Source organism: Kryptolebias marmoratus, linkage group LG4, assembly GCF_001649575.2.
Source record: "Kryptolebias marmoratus isolate JLee-2015 linkage group LG4, ASM164957v2, whole genome shotgun sequence".
NCBI lineage: Eukaryota > Metazoa > Chordata > Actinopteri > Cyprinodontiformes > Rivulidae > Kryptolebias > Kryptolebias marmoratus.
The window spans coordinates 3,885,762-3,903,306 of record NC_051433.1 but is presented as its reverse complement, the minus strand read 5'-3'; the positions used below and the strand labels follow the sequence as shown (position 1 = coordinate 3,903,306).

Below are 17,545 nucleotides of genomic sequence, written 5' to 3'. Positions count from 1 at the left end.
AATAAACATTTGAAATATATGAGTTTGTATGTAATGTATGAATATAATATACAAGTTTCACTTTTTAAATGGAATTACTGAAATCAATCTACTTTTTCATGATATTCTAATTTTATGACCAGCACCTGTATATAATAATGTCCGAAGGCAAAGTCTAGTGTTTTACATCTCGTTATTCTTTCATTTTATCTCAACTTAAAACTTAAGAAAGCCGTGAAGAACTTTATGTTGCTTCAGTGTTTGTATTTATGGTGCGACGCTGTTTCAATAACCTGGAACAATTTAAGGCATAACTCCAGACCTGCTAAAAGATCTCCACAAAAGGAACACAAACACCCAAAAGAGAGGAAAGAAACAGACTCAGTTGTGTCATTTCACCTAAAATCTGTTGCAAAACAAATTCCTGTAAAGAGAAGATAGATTAGGGATTGTTTTAACCATTCACATGTCAAAATGTTCAGCTCAACTGGGAATCGTCTACCATGACTTCTTATTTTTCAAAATATTTAACTTTATTTAAAATAATATTCCCCCCAGAAATACACTAAGATCTCATTAATTCCTTCAAAAACATTTTCTTTGTAATCTGCTTCAGTCTGTTTGCTTTATTTGTCTTCTAAAGCTCCTCTGAGCTACTCTTCAACCACTTTAAGCTTTTAACCACCATCATTAGTTACTGTTTTGCTCATATTAACTTTAACATTTGATTTGCTCCTTTTAGCTGGACTGGACCCGAGGTTTGAAGGATACTGCTGATGATGCTGCACAAGGTGCAGATTCCAATGCTGAGACGGACCAGGTACACGGTTCTGCTGTGGATGTGCGGGTGCATGTGGAGCGAGATGTGTGTCTGAACCAGGATGTAGAGCGCTCCGACCCCGAAGGTCAACGCAGCCCCCACCAGGTGCATGGGGAAAAAGGTGGTCTTCTGCTTTGAGAGGGACACACGGGCTCACGGCTGACACATTCAACATGTTTGAGCTGATCTCAGAACCGGAGCTCTCACCTGGAAGTTGGCCACCACGCACATCCCAAAGGAGCTGATCCAGCCGAACACCAGCCCGACCCGGTTCAGTCTTTGGAGCGTGACTTCATCCTCACCCGAAAGAGCCTGGACCTGTTTGTATCGCACATAAACTGTGGCTATGCCTGCAAACAGCAAAACACACATCAACAACATCAGGATGACATCAGATTTCTGTGGAAGTCCCTCTCATGGGTCAACAAATGCTGAATCAACACATTAAGTTCTGATTTATATTCTCCCAACCACTGATGCAGCTGGCAGGGTGAATTATCTTCCTGCTGAAAGAGGTCATAAACAGGTGTAAAATAAACAACAACAAAAAAAACTCATGTTAAAGGCAGATTTCCCAGGTGTTTCCAGTCAACATGCTTCAGATTAACCCACACTGACTCTTGATTTTCCATGATGAATCTTCCAGTCATTTCTTCTCGCAGGTAAATAAACAACTCTCCCACCTAGCTGTCCTCACTGTGCAAAATAAAACGTGCTTCAAATCAGGCGACTGGTCTTCGAGAAGCACTCATGTGACCATGAAGTTGCTTCCGGTGTTGGAAGGAGCGAGGACGGGCACCCTGAGCCGTCTGCATCAGTCGGCGGTGAACTGTGCGTTCTGACAGCTTTCTGTCTGAACCAACATCAAGGTTTTTTTCAGCAGCCTGTGTAACAAACAACACAAGCCAGCCTTCACAAGTCGTACAGATCAGTGGGTCTTCTGAACCCAGGGTGACACTTTCAGTTGGCTGTTTGTAGGTGCTACCCTCAGCGTACAAACCCCACATGACCTGGACTCAATCATCAACATGTGTCTGACCTTTGAAGATTTGAAGATTTTGCTGTTTAAAACATTTAAAACATCCCATCCTTCAGCCGCTGCCTGTGTAACATGATACTCTCATAATCAGCAGACGTATCATAAATATTCACAGAACAAATCAACATATATATTTCTGTGGACATGCTATCTCGATTTCTTGTCAGAAAACTAGAAAGCTAAGGTGGCTTAGCTGTGGCAGCCATCTTGGATGTTACATCCAGTGATTACTTGCTGAGAGTTTCATTAAGATCCGTCCACTGTCTCATGAGGTATTTTGCTAACACGACAGACAAAAACATCATCGCCCTTTTTGTTTGGCAGCAGGTAATGATAATAAAAAGGCTCTGGGATACAAAGATGACACAATCTGTTTATATTAGTTTGTAAAATTTACCAATCTGTCTTGATAATTTAGAGAAACTGACTAGCATCATCCTGATACTTTGTTTCTGTACAATAAAGATTAACCAATCCAACCTCGGTTTAGTCTGTGGTTATATAGTTCAGTAAATTCACAGTGGACTGGTTTACAGAATGAAGAGTCCATGTACAGCATGTGTGTGTAAACATTACCTAAAGCAGCTGAAACATCCAACATGATCCCAAAAAGACACCTCTCTGGTGCTATGGTTCCTGTGTCGCTGCAACACAAAACAAATCTGACATCAGTAAACACTTTTATGTTTTTATTAATCTCTAAGCACTGTTTGAAACCAGTTTCCTAAGAAACATCATTTTTATTTGTCTCAGAGAAACCCTGACCTGATGTAAGGCACCAGAGGGTCCACGTGTCTCAGCACCACCGCTGTGATGTAAGCGAAGACGAAGGACGCCACCGTCCAGATGACCAGAGCGGCGGGCAGGAAGCAGAGACCCTGCTGGAACCACCACATGGTCTCCTCACGGTTCGCTCCAACACTCGCTCCTGCACAAAACATCCTCCTCATCATCATCATCATCATTCAGGGGAACGTGTGCAACGACCTAAATATATGTTCATCATCATTGCTCTGGCACTGAAAATGATAATCAGAATTCAAACAATTTCACAATCAGAATATTTATGCCAGTGTCTGATTTAAATAATACGAACCTGATTATCTTTTTTGTTTCTGACAGCTGGGACCACAGAACCGACCATCTAACATCTGCTCTCTGCAAAACAACAATAATCATTTAGCACTGCCCTCCAGGATCTAATTAGGCATTTAATCACATGAATAAATGGTTACATACAGACCTTGTAGGGTCTTTTTTTTTTTTTTATTTTGCACTTTGTAATCAAATATTCATTATTGGCCTTTACTCAGAGGAGCAAAGTGAAAACAAGTCTTTTTCATCATGCCAACGTCAAAGTAAGATAACAAGTTCCACAAGTATGAGGCAATAAAAGCACAGTAAGCATTACTTAATAAAACTTAAAAACATTCAAATTAAACACATCTAGTCTGAAATACGCTGTTGAGTAGTTCTTTAGATTTAATAAAAGTTAAGACATTCAGTTTCTTTAAAGGTTTTTGGGGAATTATTCCAGTTATAAGAAGCACAGGAATTAAAAACCACTTTTTTCTGCTCTGGTAACAGGAATCTCAGGGCTGAGACATTTTTGGCACCTGTGACAGAGTCAGATGGACTTATACTTAAAGAGAAATAAATTTTAATTCAGGTTTTGTTTTCTGGTACATGCTTTACATTACAGAGAGGTGTTATTTTTGGTAACAGCACTTACAACTCTTTAATAACAAACTCCTGAAAAGTTCAAATAATTTACTTTTCAAAACCGTATTTATTTTAAGTACACATGTCTGTATGTGTAAAAACTGCAATTGAACTCTGAAACATTCAGTGAAACAGAATAAATAAGTTTCACTTCCCTGTTCTCATGAACGGAAACTGTCCAACTTTTTACCTGGTTTAAAACTCACAGAAAGCAAACACCAAACCAAGCAATGCTACAAATACAAGCAGTTAAACTATTTGTCTAAAGACTCAAATAGAATAAATTGAATAATAATAATGCATTAATTAAATCAAAAGCAAACTTTGTTCCGTGGATCACTTGAAGAACTTGTTAAGGAATGCGGACATGCTGTAAAATTTATCTAACGTTTTTAGTTAGACTGTTATCTAACTTTACCTTTGTTCCTACAGCAGATATAAACTTATTTAACACCAGAATACTCTAAAAGAAAACGGTTATTTTAACTATAAAGCCATACAGTTGCAACAAACCGCAAAACAATCAGGAAAGACATAATGAAGCTCACGTTTTTCGAGTTTCCCGGAGGTTTTATTCTTTCTGCGCCACAAACAAACTATCCGGACAACTTATTTCAAAGTAAAAATAACTCGCCCGGGCTTCTGTGACTCTCGTTGATCCCCCTTGAAGGTGAAAAACACCGAGTTACACAGAAAAACTTCAAAATCTGCCACAAGATCTCCGCTTCCGCCTACAATGTTGTGCGCATGCGCGTATCGCAACTTGTGAATGGGTTTTTTCTCCCCTGAATTTTGTCTCACAGGCAAATCTGCAAAGCAACGCTGTTGTACTACTACTACTACTACAGGAAGGAAGTCAAAGAACTCGTGATTATAAAACACTGCCGAGGATAACAAAATAGAGGTGGCTAAATGCTTATGTTCACAGATTCATTACTCATATTGCTAAAGTGTCAAATCATAATTACAGAGGGCTTCTTCTAAGCATTAGTGCCCAAAAAGCAATTTGCAGACAAGTCAAACTAAAATATCTACAATCCCAACTGTAGCTGAATTCAAAGAGTTGCAGATCTCCTAAACTAACTGTGAATAAAATATTTTTCCTTCTTCTTTTGTCCCATTCTTGTCTGATATGATTCTGGGTCTTCTTTGCTGGATGGGAGCAGATGTTTGATGACGGTGTGGTGAACTGTGTTTACAGATGTGGAAGTGTTCCAGATGTGGAAGTGTTCCAGAGCAGAACAGAACCAGAACCTGGTTTTAATGCAGTGGCCCCTGAGGGCCCCAAGACCACAACCATCTAATATTGGCATTCAGCCTTGACCTTTGACCTCAGAGATTTCTTCAGATTCTTGAGATCATTTTATATCATGAACTGTAGATGATGAGATATTCAGTCTTCCTCATTTTTCTGTTCAGGAACATTATTCTGAAATGGTTTCATTATTTATAGACTCAGTTTTTCTGCAGACTGGTGAACCTCTGTGTTGCCACCATTAAATATTAAAAATTACTTTATTTAAAAAAATAAAAAGGTCATTTTTTTTGTTTCAACATTTGATGTGTTTACTATGTTCCACTGTGAATAAAATAAAGGTTTGAGATTTGCAGATAATTGCCTTTGCTTTTTATTTATATTTTACCAGAATGTCCCAACTCTTTCAGAATTGGGGTTTATTTGTTCCTCGTGTGTCCAAGAGAAAGAACAAACGAAGAAACAGAAGTCAGGTCAAAAGAAAAGTCTACAATAAATGAACAGTATCTGAAAGAGATGTATTCCATCGGTGGTAATGAAAATCTCATTACCGGTAAATGATTAATTTATCCTCCTTTTGCTGATTTATCTACTGAATGCAAGTAACTTACCAACACATGAATGAGTGCAAAAACATGCAGCATGTCAAAATGTATCTTTGGTAGCTATTTTCTATACAGATATATGAAAATGGGAATAAAGTGCATTTTTAAACAGGCTGACCATAAAGTTTAATATAACTGTCCACACAGTCCTGGTTCATTCTTTGAGTTATTCTTTATTTTATAATTGAAGTCCTGCAGGAACAACAAGATGAATCCATTACATTGAATTTTCTGGTAAGACAAATAAAAACCTGTTTTCAGGTTGAAGTATGGAATTTATTTGCATGTCAGGCGACCTTGTTTTCTGTAGTCATCACATCGCTGAACTCACTGGTGAAATACCTGAGTCTGGCCTTCCGGCCAACAGAAAACCAACTTTAACACGAGCCTCCGAGAGCAGAGACACAGAGACAAAACGCTCCTTTTCTGTCCAAAACAAGAGAAAACAAACGTGTTTAAGGCAAACGTTTACTTGACAGAATGAGAGTGGACGTGACATCAGAAACTAAAAGCACGTAAGCTGCAGCCGTCGAGTCGTTAAGAAAAAATGTTTCAGTTCAGTTTTCAGGTAGAAGTTCTACAAAGACCCTGAAGATACAAACTGTACCGTGGAAAAGGACTTAATTTCTTTTCTTCAACTGTAACACAGAAAATAAAAACAAAATGATAAAGAAAATGACATTTTTAATATAACATGTCTTTCAGACTCAGGTTAGAATTAAAAACCCCAGGAAATTAATTATCAGGTATTTCCCATTAATGTTCACCCAAAACACATTTTCTAACTTTACCTGACATATTTTTGGATTTTGTTTTGCCTTCCAGCAAATTAGAAAAAAATGAATTAAATTTGTGTTCTTAGAAATTCCTGGAAATCATAATAAAAAATAATGTTTCCCCTCAAATAAATCTTTTAACCTGAGTGTTTAAAAACACTTTAATGAACTCTGTCACCCCAACTTTAAATTGTTTTGTGTATTATTGTTCTGTTATTGCACATATATACAGACAGTTGGGCATTTTACTGTGATGAAAACAAACAACAACAAAAAACTTTATGAAATGTTTCAAGTCTTTTTTATGCAATACAAGTCTCATAACGTTAGGAATAACAATATTTTGTCAACCCTCCACCAAAAGATTTCTCTTAAAATTACTGTTATTATTTGTAAGAAACAATATTATACTATATATTAATATATTTTTCATATAATATAGAATACAATTTCAAATTTAGTTTTGTATTATCCTAATGTAACATTTACTTCCAATGTATGTTTGCCTTTTCAAAATTAATCATTTTATTCTTATCAAAAACTACTTTTACTTCTCAAAATTAATACTTTTAAGCTTTTGATAGTCCTTGTTTTTCATCCACTTCTATATATTTTTGCACTTTTCTGTCTTAAGGTATTTAAGACCATTTTTTAGGTCTGGGTGAAGTGGTCCTTTAACACTTGTGTGGACACTTTTCTCTTTTCTTCATTCAGATATTTAGTTCCTGAACTCAGGGAAAACCTCAGATACTAAACGTTAATAAGACTCATTACAGCCCACACTTGGCATCGCAGATTATAATAAAGACAATGTAGAGGCATAGAAACAGTATTTGCAGATGTAACATAAACAGGCACAAAATGCAGAAGCCATAAAATGTTCCTTGTTGGACGCACTGTTGGTTTGAGGCGCGTCAGAATCAGATGCTGGGGGTGCAGAGCGAGCAGCACGTCGAAGAAACACGTTTTATTAAAGTCCGATCTGATTCTTGTCAGTTTTCACATTAAAAACCACGAGGCTGTCATGCCACCTCATCTCTTGCGCATGGTTCACATGCGCACCTGTTCTGCTGCAGAAACGTAACACTGAAGACATTTCACAGTGGTGATTCATTTAACTGCATTAATGAAAACTTAACATATTTCACATCTATTCATTTAGGTGTCTGCTTGTCCCACCCACCCCCAACAAATCCCACAATAACAAACCAAAAAAATGAGTCTATCAGCTGAATTTTGGTTAAACAAACCTTGGACTTTGTGGCATTACTTCTGTGACTTATAAAACTCTTTGAGTTACCACAAAGTGCAGTTTTTGACTCACATACCCCCCCCAGGAACCAAAGAACATGACCTGCATCCACATGCAGCTGTAGAAAATTACTGTGAGAGTTTAATCAACATAATATACGACACGCTGCTTTTAGACATTCATTAGCAACAAACACGTCACCATAAGTGAGTGACAAAAGTCAAACATGGAGGTTTGTTTTGGTATTTTCATGAAATATTTCTGACACTAATTAAAATGATTAAAAGTTCAGTGACCCATTCCTTGAAAGGTTAACAGAATTGTGTTGCTCCTTTTTTAAAAAAAATAAAACAAAAACGAAACACTTTTGTTATTATCTGCTGCAAACTGTGAGCAAACCTTTGGATCAGAGGTTATTGAAATCAAACGGCCACTAATTACTTTTCACACCTTTCAGCTGTCTCAGCAAAGCTGCAAAAACCAGTAAACAGACTTCAAACTTAAGAGATTTGTAGTAAATGTGTCTAAATACATCCATCGCTCCTTTCCACTTGTGTAAAGCTTCCTTTTGTGCCAAAAAATACAAATTAATGTAAATAAAGCCTAACAGCTCCTAATCTTTACTTTAACTAGAAAAGCAAACAAAGAAAAGAAAAGTGCAATCAAGAAGACTGGCAGTGATTTTTTTTAAGTTTTGTACAAAAAAGGTTGTTCTGATATGTTAAATAAAAAGGAAAACAAAGTTGCTGTTAAGTTTCCACCAAAAATCCTGTTTCGCTCACACAACATAGCAGCACAGTCTTGATTAATGTGCAGAAGATGAAGCTGCTTTAAAATCGCATACATGAAGAAAGATTTCTAGAAATGTGTCAAAAGCAGGACTTTTAACTTAAGAGAAGCAGAGAAATAACAGTTTGGTATTTACAATAGCAAAAGTTAAATTTATGCAAATATTACAAAAATTATAATCATCAAAAGCAAAAAGAGTTTGATTTTTTTTCTTGCACCTATACAGTTAAAACATGTAAGTTTCTGTCCATGAACACACCAAGTAGCACCTGTTCTCTCCTGAAGATTTGTTTTCTGTAACCTTGAATTTGTCAGAAGATGAAACTGGTACAAATCAAACTCTGCACTGGTGAAAAAGAAAAGAAAGTGACAGTAATATTCCAGTATCTTAATATATATTATTTGTCCTCACATTCAGGTGGCAGAAGCACATACTTTACACCGCCGCTCTGCGTGGAGAACTGAGGGAGGAGGAGCTGAGCGACTAACTGCGAGGAACAGAGTCAGTAACGGCGGCGTGCCCTCAGTGAGCCGCTGAAATGGGCACTGAGTAGGGCTTGATTTTGAAGACAAAAATGTGAAGATGGCAGGCAATCTGGTTGCAAACACTGACGCAGTAACGCACCAAGTCGAAAAAGGAAATGATCTGTGGAAGGAAGGGAAACACCGTGACTCTTTTCAGACTGAAGACAGGATTTAAAGAAGGAGAAAGTTCTGTTTAGGTCATAACTAACATGGAAAGTTGACTAATGTTTGACCTCAAAATATGCCATTTTAACCTGGTATTTACAACTTGTTTCTACTTTGACTTTACATTTCATCAAAATTAAGTTTTACTTATTCCCAACACTTTCCTATTAAGTCATCTTGTTTCATGGCTGCAATGACCCAGTCAAGAAGCACCTACAAAGTCTAACAGTGACTGAAACATCTAAGTGTGACAAATACATTCATCAAACACGTACTTACCAGGGCAATCCAGAGCACCAGGTACTCGTTAATAAAGCTGTTGAAATACTGATCGAGGAACAGTAATCCTGGCCCCAGGAAAGCTAAATCGTGAAGATGCATCTCACTTTTCGTCATATGTGCTACCTGTAAAAAAATAATTACACCTTCAGCATCGAAAACAAAAATGGAGATGTTTTAAAGATGTTTTGAGATGTTCTCAAAAACACACAAAACACAACAGGCATGAGAACAAAAACATTAGACCTTGCTGCAGGTCTAATCTTCAACAAGGCTGAGAATGTAAGAAGGTGTGTGTGTGTGTGTGTGCATGAAAAGGTCAGATATGCATGTGGCAGAGCTGGCGGTAAGGTGTAAACAGCCTTCATAACCCTGACCTCTTTATAAAAATAAGATCCACTTACAACTAATTTATTGGTGATTTTAGCTGACACAAAGCCAAACGCCAGGATATAAAGACAGGGATGTTTCTCGAAGAGCTGGACAGCAGACTTTTTGTATATCATCATTGCCAAAACTATAACTGAACCAATATGGAGGACTGGAGAGAGGACGCTGGTTCCCTGGGGACAAAGACAAAAAAAAAATGACATTAGAAAGACACAAAACAGAACACAAATAAAAAGATTAAATGTTATGCTTGTAATCTGCTTTAAGTACAAACTGATGGAGTAATAATTTTTCTCTGCTCTGACGTTAAACTTTGACCATGTTTAGTGTGAACACATGTCCTCAGTGATCCAATCAGAAGAGACTAACTCTGTTTCAGGACATGCATCCGTTTGAGAACAAATCTATTCAAAGTGAGGATCCAATAGTGTGCAGGGCCACGCAGGAAAACCATTGTTTCTTTTTGATGCAACTTCACACAAGAATTTTTTTTAGTTTTATTGGAAAAGTGCATTTAAACTCACAAAATGCATTATTAAAACGTCCTGTTTGTTGTTGCTGTAAGTGCAGCATCAAAGCTTTAGTAATCTCATAAAGACCCTCATATCTGAACTTTCTGCTCCTCAGCACCAACCTGTGGAGTCACACTGACAGCAGATCCACTCAGTTTAAAGTTCTCCGGCAAAGAATACAAAACTTAAGTAATTGCTGAGATTAAAACGGCATTAAAAGTGGATTAGCTAGTATCTAGTAGGTTTTACTGGTTCTGGGAGTCACATTTTAACAGACCTTCTTCTGAGTATTTTTACTTTTACTACTCTCATATTTGAGCTCATGGAAATGTTTGTAGAACTTAAAACTGTAATAACTGTGAATTAGGCTGAACAACATTTTTATAATATGCATTACTTGGGGCTACAAAAATCAGCTTGTGATTGACAGACATCTAAGTGCACCAACAGATGTTTCTCGCTCCGCTGACATGTAGATCATGTGTTTATTTGCACAAAGAGAAACTGAAATCTGACCACAAACATGTAGGTGAGGACACATTTTAAACCAAACAAACAAATAAAAGAGGACTTACAGCTATCGTGGATCCGTTTTTACCCACACCTCCTGTAAAAATAACTCTGAAGTAATTTGTGCAAGAGAAGATTGCTCCTAAAAAAGTGCCGATGGCAGGAATCATTTTCATCTGGATATTTACGACTGGAATCTGCAAATCAAAACATCCACAAAGTCAACTTACAGAGTGCAACACAAATATAAAGAACAAGTTCTGTTATTGTTTTTTAAAACCAGAGTCTGTTTAACACTGAGTACATTCAGCAATAAATACACAATAAAAGCAACATAATGTCAGAATGATAAAAACAATCAAGATTTCTAATGAAACTACAGACAAAGATAAATTTGTACCCTTTTTTAAAAGAAGAAAAACCCACAAAGGTCTTTCAAAGAACTCGAAAAAGACAAAAGTAAAAACATGGAAAAAAACCAAACTACTGAATTAATGAAAATCAGTCACTGCTTTTAAAATGTGGTTTAAAAACATTATTTTTTAAAAACAAACTAATGAAACTGGCCTTGGCAGAAAGGATGGTACCCCTAGAAACTAATCTGACCACAGGGACATGTTAAAGTATTTGGGATCATGGTGTGTCCCAAATTGAACATGGAGGGTCAGAACCAAACATCGGACCATTCTGAAGTGGCCCCTGAGCCCTGATCTAAATCCTGCTGAACATCTGTGGAAGGAGCTGAAACATCTGGAGAAGGAAGCCTTCAGACCTGAGACAGCTGGAGCAGTTTGTTCATGTGGAGTGGACCAGAACACCTGTGAACACCCGTGGACACCTATGGACAACTGTGGACAACTGTGGACAGGTGCAGAAGTCTCAGAGAGAGCTACAGAAATCACTTGATTGCCTGAAAAAGTTGTGGAGCATAATAATAAGTTGAAAAAATGTTTGTTTTGTCAAAGCCAGTTTACTTATATTTCTAATTTTTTTAAATAATTCTGTTGAACCAAAATTGAAAAGCAAAGACTGATTTTCATTTTTATTTTTTATTACTTTTGTCAGTTTCAAGTTAGTTCAGTGACCAATGTGGGTTTTTCTTCTTTTGTGTTTTAAATCAAGGAGTACAAAGTCATCTGTATTTTGCATAACAGTCCAAACAAAGATGCTAGAGCAGAATTATATAAAAAACTGTCAAGATTATCATCGCACATTTATGACATCATTCTTATTAAGTCAATCTGTAGGAATTAGAACCATTCAGAATTACCAGTGACTGCCAAAAAGCAGATCCTCCCACGGCGGCCAGCAAATACATAATTATAATGAAGATTTGCACCTCAGTCACATCAATGCTGAGTGGGAGGAGAAAGCAGACAATTTATAGTGAGGATTAGTAAAAATCTACCAGCACTTCGTCATCCCACAGCCTTCCTCCACAACACAATGCTGAACATGGAGCACAAAACCCATTTAATTTGGAGATGTTTGAAGATGCAGCTAACAGATTAGGAAGGAAGTTTCTCCATGGTCAGCAGCTGTTGTGGAGGCAGACAGCAGAGAGCCATGCAGGCAGCAGCCAGGAGGTTTACCATAACGTTCCACAGAGACGGACCGACAGCGGTTGTGAGCAGCTGTATTCCTGCTAGACAGATCTGCACCTCTGTTATATCAAATCTACACACAGAACACATTCACGTTTACTCCACCTCAACCGGACATGTCACTGCTACAGTTTGATCAAAGGATTAATACCAAAGCATCACTAGTTTATTCAGTTTTAAATAAGTTATTTAATGTCTTTAAATGAACCAAAGATTTCACAAAACTGAAAAAAAAAAATAGTCTCCAATTTGAAGAAACCCCGTCCACTCTGCCAAACATGCAGATGGTAGGAAACAAAATACATCAGTTTTACGTCTCAACTAAAACTGCAAGTAAGCAGCGATATAAAGTCTGAGTAAACAAAAAGAAAACTTAATCCACGTCCGTGTTTTAGCTATTCACCAAGAAGCTTGGATAAAAAAATTAAACATCTACATATTTCAACCTTTAGAAAAGAAATTGAGTGTATGAATAATAGTGTTTCACTGTATCTAAAATGTTTTAATCCAAGATGAATAAGTGGATGTCGTAATATGAAGCTTTCTGCAAAACAGGCCAAACTGTTGGCATTAAGGTAAAATGAGATGTGCTGACATCTAGTGGCCTACATCGCCCATTGCACTCATCACACCGTTGCTTCAAGTGTTTAAGAAAAAAATAACGTGGCCAAGAAAATAAAAGAAAGAAAAAAGGAAACTACAGAATCAGTGTACAAAAAGCAGAGGGGTAGAGAGGGCAATAAGCAGCATATTTGGACTTAAATTACTCATTTTAAGACAACAATACTTCACAAAAATCTCTACTAACAAAAATATTCAGCGGCTTTGATGGAATTTCTTTGTTACACTATGATGCTGAAACAAATGGTAGATAAAATTCCTTGTAAACAGTGGAAGGACTGATGAAGAGTTGTGATGCTGCTGAACCTCATATGGTTGATATATGACCAGTTTCTCACTATACAATGTCTAAGGTAGGGACTGTTTTTGTTAAAGTTAAGTATAAAAGTGTTTCTGCAGGTTTATTCAGTAAAATATCAGATAAAAATTATGATAGCTTTGAAATGTGTTTAGGTTATTTTCTTTAAATAAAAACACTAGAAATGAGCTCTGATAAACTTGGGGAAATGAAGTAAAAAATTGAACTTTTTTGGCAGTTTTTGTTGACTCACATGCCAAAACGTAGCGTTCCTGACACGTAGGTTTGCCAGTGGGCACAGTAGAACATGAACATCCCAGCAAAGCAGCAGAAGAACATCCAGTCCGGATTGGTGCCCAGCTGCACTGCTATGCTGGTTCCCAACACCACAAACACTGCAGAGACAAGCACATCAAACAGACCAGCGTTCACATGGAGCCGTGGTTTCTGAGACAAAAGCCTTGCTCACACAGCACGAGCAAGGCAGAGCTGACTGCGCCTTTGTTGCTCGTTGCCATCTAATTTGTGAGACCCGAGGGAGCAATAATGTTATCAGGTCAAGTTGTTTCACCTCTGAGCTGCCAACAGGGGTAGGCAGCAGCACAAAGTAAAAGTGATCTGTGCACATTGTAAAACATGCTGCTCTAATCAAAGACACTGTTGTCATTCTGCAGCGGCAGCATTTGTCAGCAGCACAGACACACTTCTGTGCTGCTTCTGTTCAGTCTGTATAAATTAGCAAAGCGGAACAGCAGCACCGAAACAAAGACCGTGTTCTGCATCAATCTGATTGGATGGCAGCACAGAAGAAGAAAGTCAAACATGAAGTAAACTCACCTGTGGAGAGGGAGTCACAGCCGTGGTCAAAGAGCTCGCCCAGGGGAGAGCTGCTATTGGTGCGTCTGGCCTGCTTCCCATCAATGGCATCCAATGACTGGTAGACAAAAAGACCCACAGCACACAATAGGTATGCCCAGAGAGGAGCCTGGAACAACACAAAATACACAGTCATGTAATCACAACAGGAGTTTTAATTAGGCCTTTTTTTAATATATGGAAACTTACTAAGAATTATGAATAGGCAATAGAACATTTGGTCTCAAAGTCTCCAAAAACAAAAACAAATATAGGACAGAAGGCTAATTAAGCTCAACTATTACACACAACTAGCAAATTAGTAAATGTGGGGAAAAAAATAGAGCAGGATAAAACGTGAATAATGGGTCTCATTAGCACATAGAACCAACTAATTATCAAAAATAATTTCAGGATATGTTACAATGAATAAAAAGGTTTTTTAAAAAAAATTCTATTTTGCATTAAAAAGTTAAATTTAATGCAAATGTACTTTAAAGCACTCCCAGATCTTGGCTTTGAGTCCAACGCAGCACTTTGTTTTTGCACTATTAGCTTTCATTATTGTCTGAAGCACCAGGGTGACCAAGCAACTACTTGAGCCATTTGATGACCGTAATGGGTCAGTTCATCGAGAGAAGAATCGATTAGCAACTATTCGGATAATGGATCAGTAGCTTAGGTCATTCTATGAGCAAACGGACCATCATCTTCCTCTCGCTTTCATCATTTCCCAACAACTACAAACACAGGTTCAAAAATAAATAAATGTTCATACCTTCTCTGCTTTTAGTTTTGCTTTGATAAATAAATTTACAACATAATCAAAACTTTTTTTTTTAAATCTCCAGGAATAATCATTTATCTCTGATAACTAACCTGTTCAGTGGCAGTTGGGCAATAGTACACAAGTACCAGGGTGGTGAAGACATTGGTGGCCAGGCCAATAATGGTGATGAGGTTGGGAGCGATCCAGGAAGGGACCTGTCCCACCAACCACTCCCAGTATTTCTGCATTAAAGGTTCCAGCAGAGAGCGGCCAGCACTGCTGTACCTGCAGGGGACAAAAACAGCCAGGTGAGGCCCTGAGAAGCTTAGTTTGGAGACTTACCTGATACCCAGAGCAGAAAATAAGAAATTATGATATTATATCTGTTGAAAGAAAGTGAAAGTTAAGATTATTTCTATATTTTTGTTATTTACTGTCACAACGAGTTAACAGAAAGGTGCTTTATATTGATGTATTCGTGCTTTATTGTCTATATATTGCAGGCAGAAAAAGGTACATGTAGGGTTTTTGTTTGTATACATCATTAATATATTTGCTATCTCTACTAAACAAACACTAAACCAGAGTTCTATATACCAAAGAAGCCACCTCTAACTTAAAGAGGACACATTTATCCCATTTTTACACTGACAGAGGTTAAGAAGACACTAGTTAAATTACCAGTCACTTAGTGGCTACATAAACTTGGAGTATATTCAAAACAACATGAACTTAAGGGATGTGTGGATGGAGGTTGTGTCCTGCTAATTACATAAAAAAGTGTATTCTGTAGGTCACAAAAATAAAAGAAATGCATACAGAACTTTACTTTTAGTTGACAGGAAATTTTGTTACATCACAGCTGATAGGCAAACTAAAATCTTGCAACTTCAAGATAACCAAGTAACCAATAATAACCACAAAACATTGCATTTGCTCAACATGCCACTCTTAAAGGGGCTGATGAATAAACTGTTCTTATAAACACTTCACTCGGTTTGGTAAAATCAGCTTTAAAATGTGTGTCATATTAGAGCAAACGCTGTTGTCAGAGTATATGTCAGATTTATGTTTTTAAGACAGAATTCAGATTTTTACCTATGTTCCTCTAGTCTCTTGAGCTGGTGTCGAGACAGAGGGGGAGAGGGAAGCTCGATTAGTCTGCGCAGCACCCCGGGGGCCAGCCAGCAGGTCGCCTCCATGCCCATGCCCTGACCAGGGTCCTTGTCCCGGCCAAGCACTCGGCGGGAACGCAGACCCACCCCTTGCTGCTGCCCCGCTGTGCTCATGGAGCCCCACTGCCTGATGGTTTGTATCCCTGACAGCTCTGCCTCTGCCACTGTCCTGACAGTGAGACCGGATGATTCCTGGGGACAAGAAACCAAAAGATAAGCATTAAAAACGTCAGCATTCTGCTCTTCAAATCGTCCGGCAGGAACCCGTATATCCTCCTATCTCAACTTTCAGGCATTTTTTAAAATGTGTAGCTCATATTTGGAGGTTTGGGTCTTTTTAAAAGATCAGACGAGGCAACAGAAAGCAACAAAGTCTGTGTAAGAAACAGAATAAGTGCAAAAAAGCAGTAAATATCCAAAAGGACCCTTAGACTTCCAGAAAACCTGGAGAACTGTCTCTGAGGGGTAGCTTAAGACTTTTACACATCATTAAAAAAGACTTTAAGAGTAATGTGTAAAACTGACTTGGTAAATAAAGTATACAATCTGTATCCTTGCTAGGCCTATCCAAGCACGTGTATCTTTGTCAAGCCTGTTAAATAAACATCTTGACTAATAAAAACAACTCATGACGCTGCAAACCAGAAGCAGCAGGAAAAAAAAAGAAAAACTTCATATAAGTTAATTCCTTATTTGAGAGAAAGCAGAAGACATCTGAAGCTGAAACGTCACGTTTCTGCCACCTATCAATCAGATCAGCATCAAACTTCCAGGCAGCTCCACAGCGTGTCATCATGTGGCATCTTAGTACTTCATGTACTTCTGACGGGAGTTACTCAGAAAGTTGTGCAAGCCAAAAGCAGAGCAATGACGAAGTGTACATGTGTTCCTAATCTACTTATCTAAACCATCAGCAACACACGGACCGCTGACAGACCTTCAAAAAGCAACCATGCTCTCCAGTAGCATACTTTCTGTTAGCTTCGCTGATCCGGGCTAGCTGTTCAAGTTGGAGCGTTAGCGCAACAAGGAAGTAGCTACGGAAGGATTGCCTCTTTAAGTTGTTATTCCAAGTTCCTCGCTTGTCGTCTGCTTATTATTTTACCTACTTACTACCACTACGAAGAATGCTATTGCACGTTATATATGTTTTTTTGTTAAATTAGGGGGTGGTTGTTGACTGCGACTACCTTAGGCTAGCTTGAGGCAGCCAACCCCCCCTAAAAAAAACAGCTAACGAGCGTTAACACCAACTGACCTGCCGATTAAAGGACGAGAGCCGCGGACAGTCCAACGGGCAGTCAGGGCGCTTCAGTCCGACAGTCAGCACCTCTCCTCGGCGGGCTTTCAGATCAACCGTGCGAGACCCGGAACACCGGAGCGGTGTTTGCAGCTGCAGGGAAATGTCCACGACCCGGTGTCACTGGAGTTGACAGAGCTAGCTAATTATCGTTAGCCCATCACGGAAATCTCGCGAGGCTTGCGCCACGTGGGGAAAATTACCCCGAGTTCGATCTGCCAGGCAAACAGCAAGCGACACCATAGCTTTTCTGATTTGGCAGTCCTGTCTTCAATAATAATAATAAAAGTGATTCCAAACACACG

At 38.3% G+C, this 17,545-nt stretch overlaps 2 protein-coding genes across 4 annotated transcripts in view; both read right to left on the bottom strand.

The window, feature by feature from the left end:
• LOC108244900 (DNA damage-regulated autophagy modulator protein 2) overlaps window positions 1-4,316 on the bottom strand; it is a 7,653-nt gene extending 3,337 nt beyond the window's left edge. Inside the window, exons 1-6 of one of the 2 annotated variants that reach the window (XM_017431440.3) lie at window positions 4,109-4,316; window positions 2,935-2,996; window positions 2,604-2,766; window positions 2,415-2,482; window positions 1,007-1,149; window positions 751-928 (exon numbers count right to left, since the gene is read on the bottom strand). In XM_017431440.3, coding sequence (XP_017286929.1) covers window positions 751-928; window positions 1,007-1,149; window positions 2,415-2,482; window positions 2,604-2,734 — 520 coding nt within the window. In that variant the 5' untranslated portion in view covers window positions 2,735-2,766; window positions 2,935-2,996; window positions 4,109-4,316. The remainder of the gene's footprint in view (window positions 1-750; window positions 929-1,006; window positions 1,150-2,414; window positions 2,483-2,603; window positions 2,767-2,934; window positions 2,997-4,108) is intronic. The other variant, XM_025009432.2, reaches the window with a different exon arrangement.
• A 1,771-nt stretch (window positions 4,317-6,087) lies between these two features.
• cept1b (choline/ethanolamine phosphotransferase 1b) lies at window positions 6,088-17,391 on the bottom strand. Of its 2 annotated transcripts, none has more exons than XM_017431519.3 (10): window positions 17,199-17,391; window positions 15,864-16,132; window positions 14,876-15,050; window positions 13,979-14,126; window positions 13,395-13,536; window positions 12,211-12,295; window positions 10,684-10,815; window positions 9,611-9,769; window positions 9,207-9,332; window positions 6,088-8,883 (listed from the first exon to the last, which is right to left on the bottom strand). In XM_017431519.3, the coding sequence occupies exons 2-10, from the start codon at window positions 16,052-16,054 to the stop codon at window positions 8,761-8,763; spliced, it is 1,281 nt and encodes a 426-aa protein (XP_017287008.1). In that variant the 5' UTR covers window positions 16,055-16,132; window positions 17,199-17,391; the 3' UTR covers window positions 6,088-8,760. The 2 variants fall into 2 exon arrangements, with proteins under 2 accessions (XP_017287008.1, XP_017287006.1); XM_017431517.2 differs by lacking the exon at window positions 12,211-12,295 and adding an exon at window positions 11,889-11,973 and having other exon boundaries at window positions 17,199-17,390.
• Window positions 17,392-17,545: the final 154 nt, after the last annotated feature.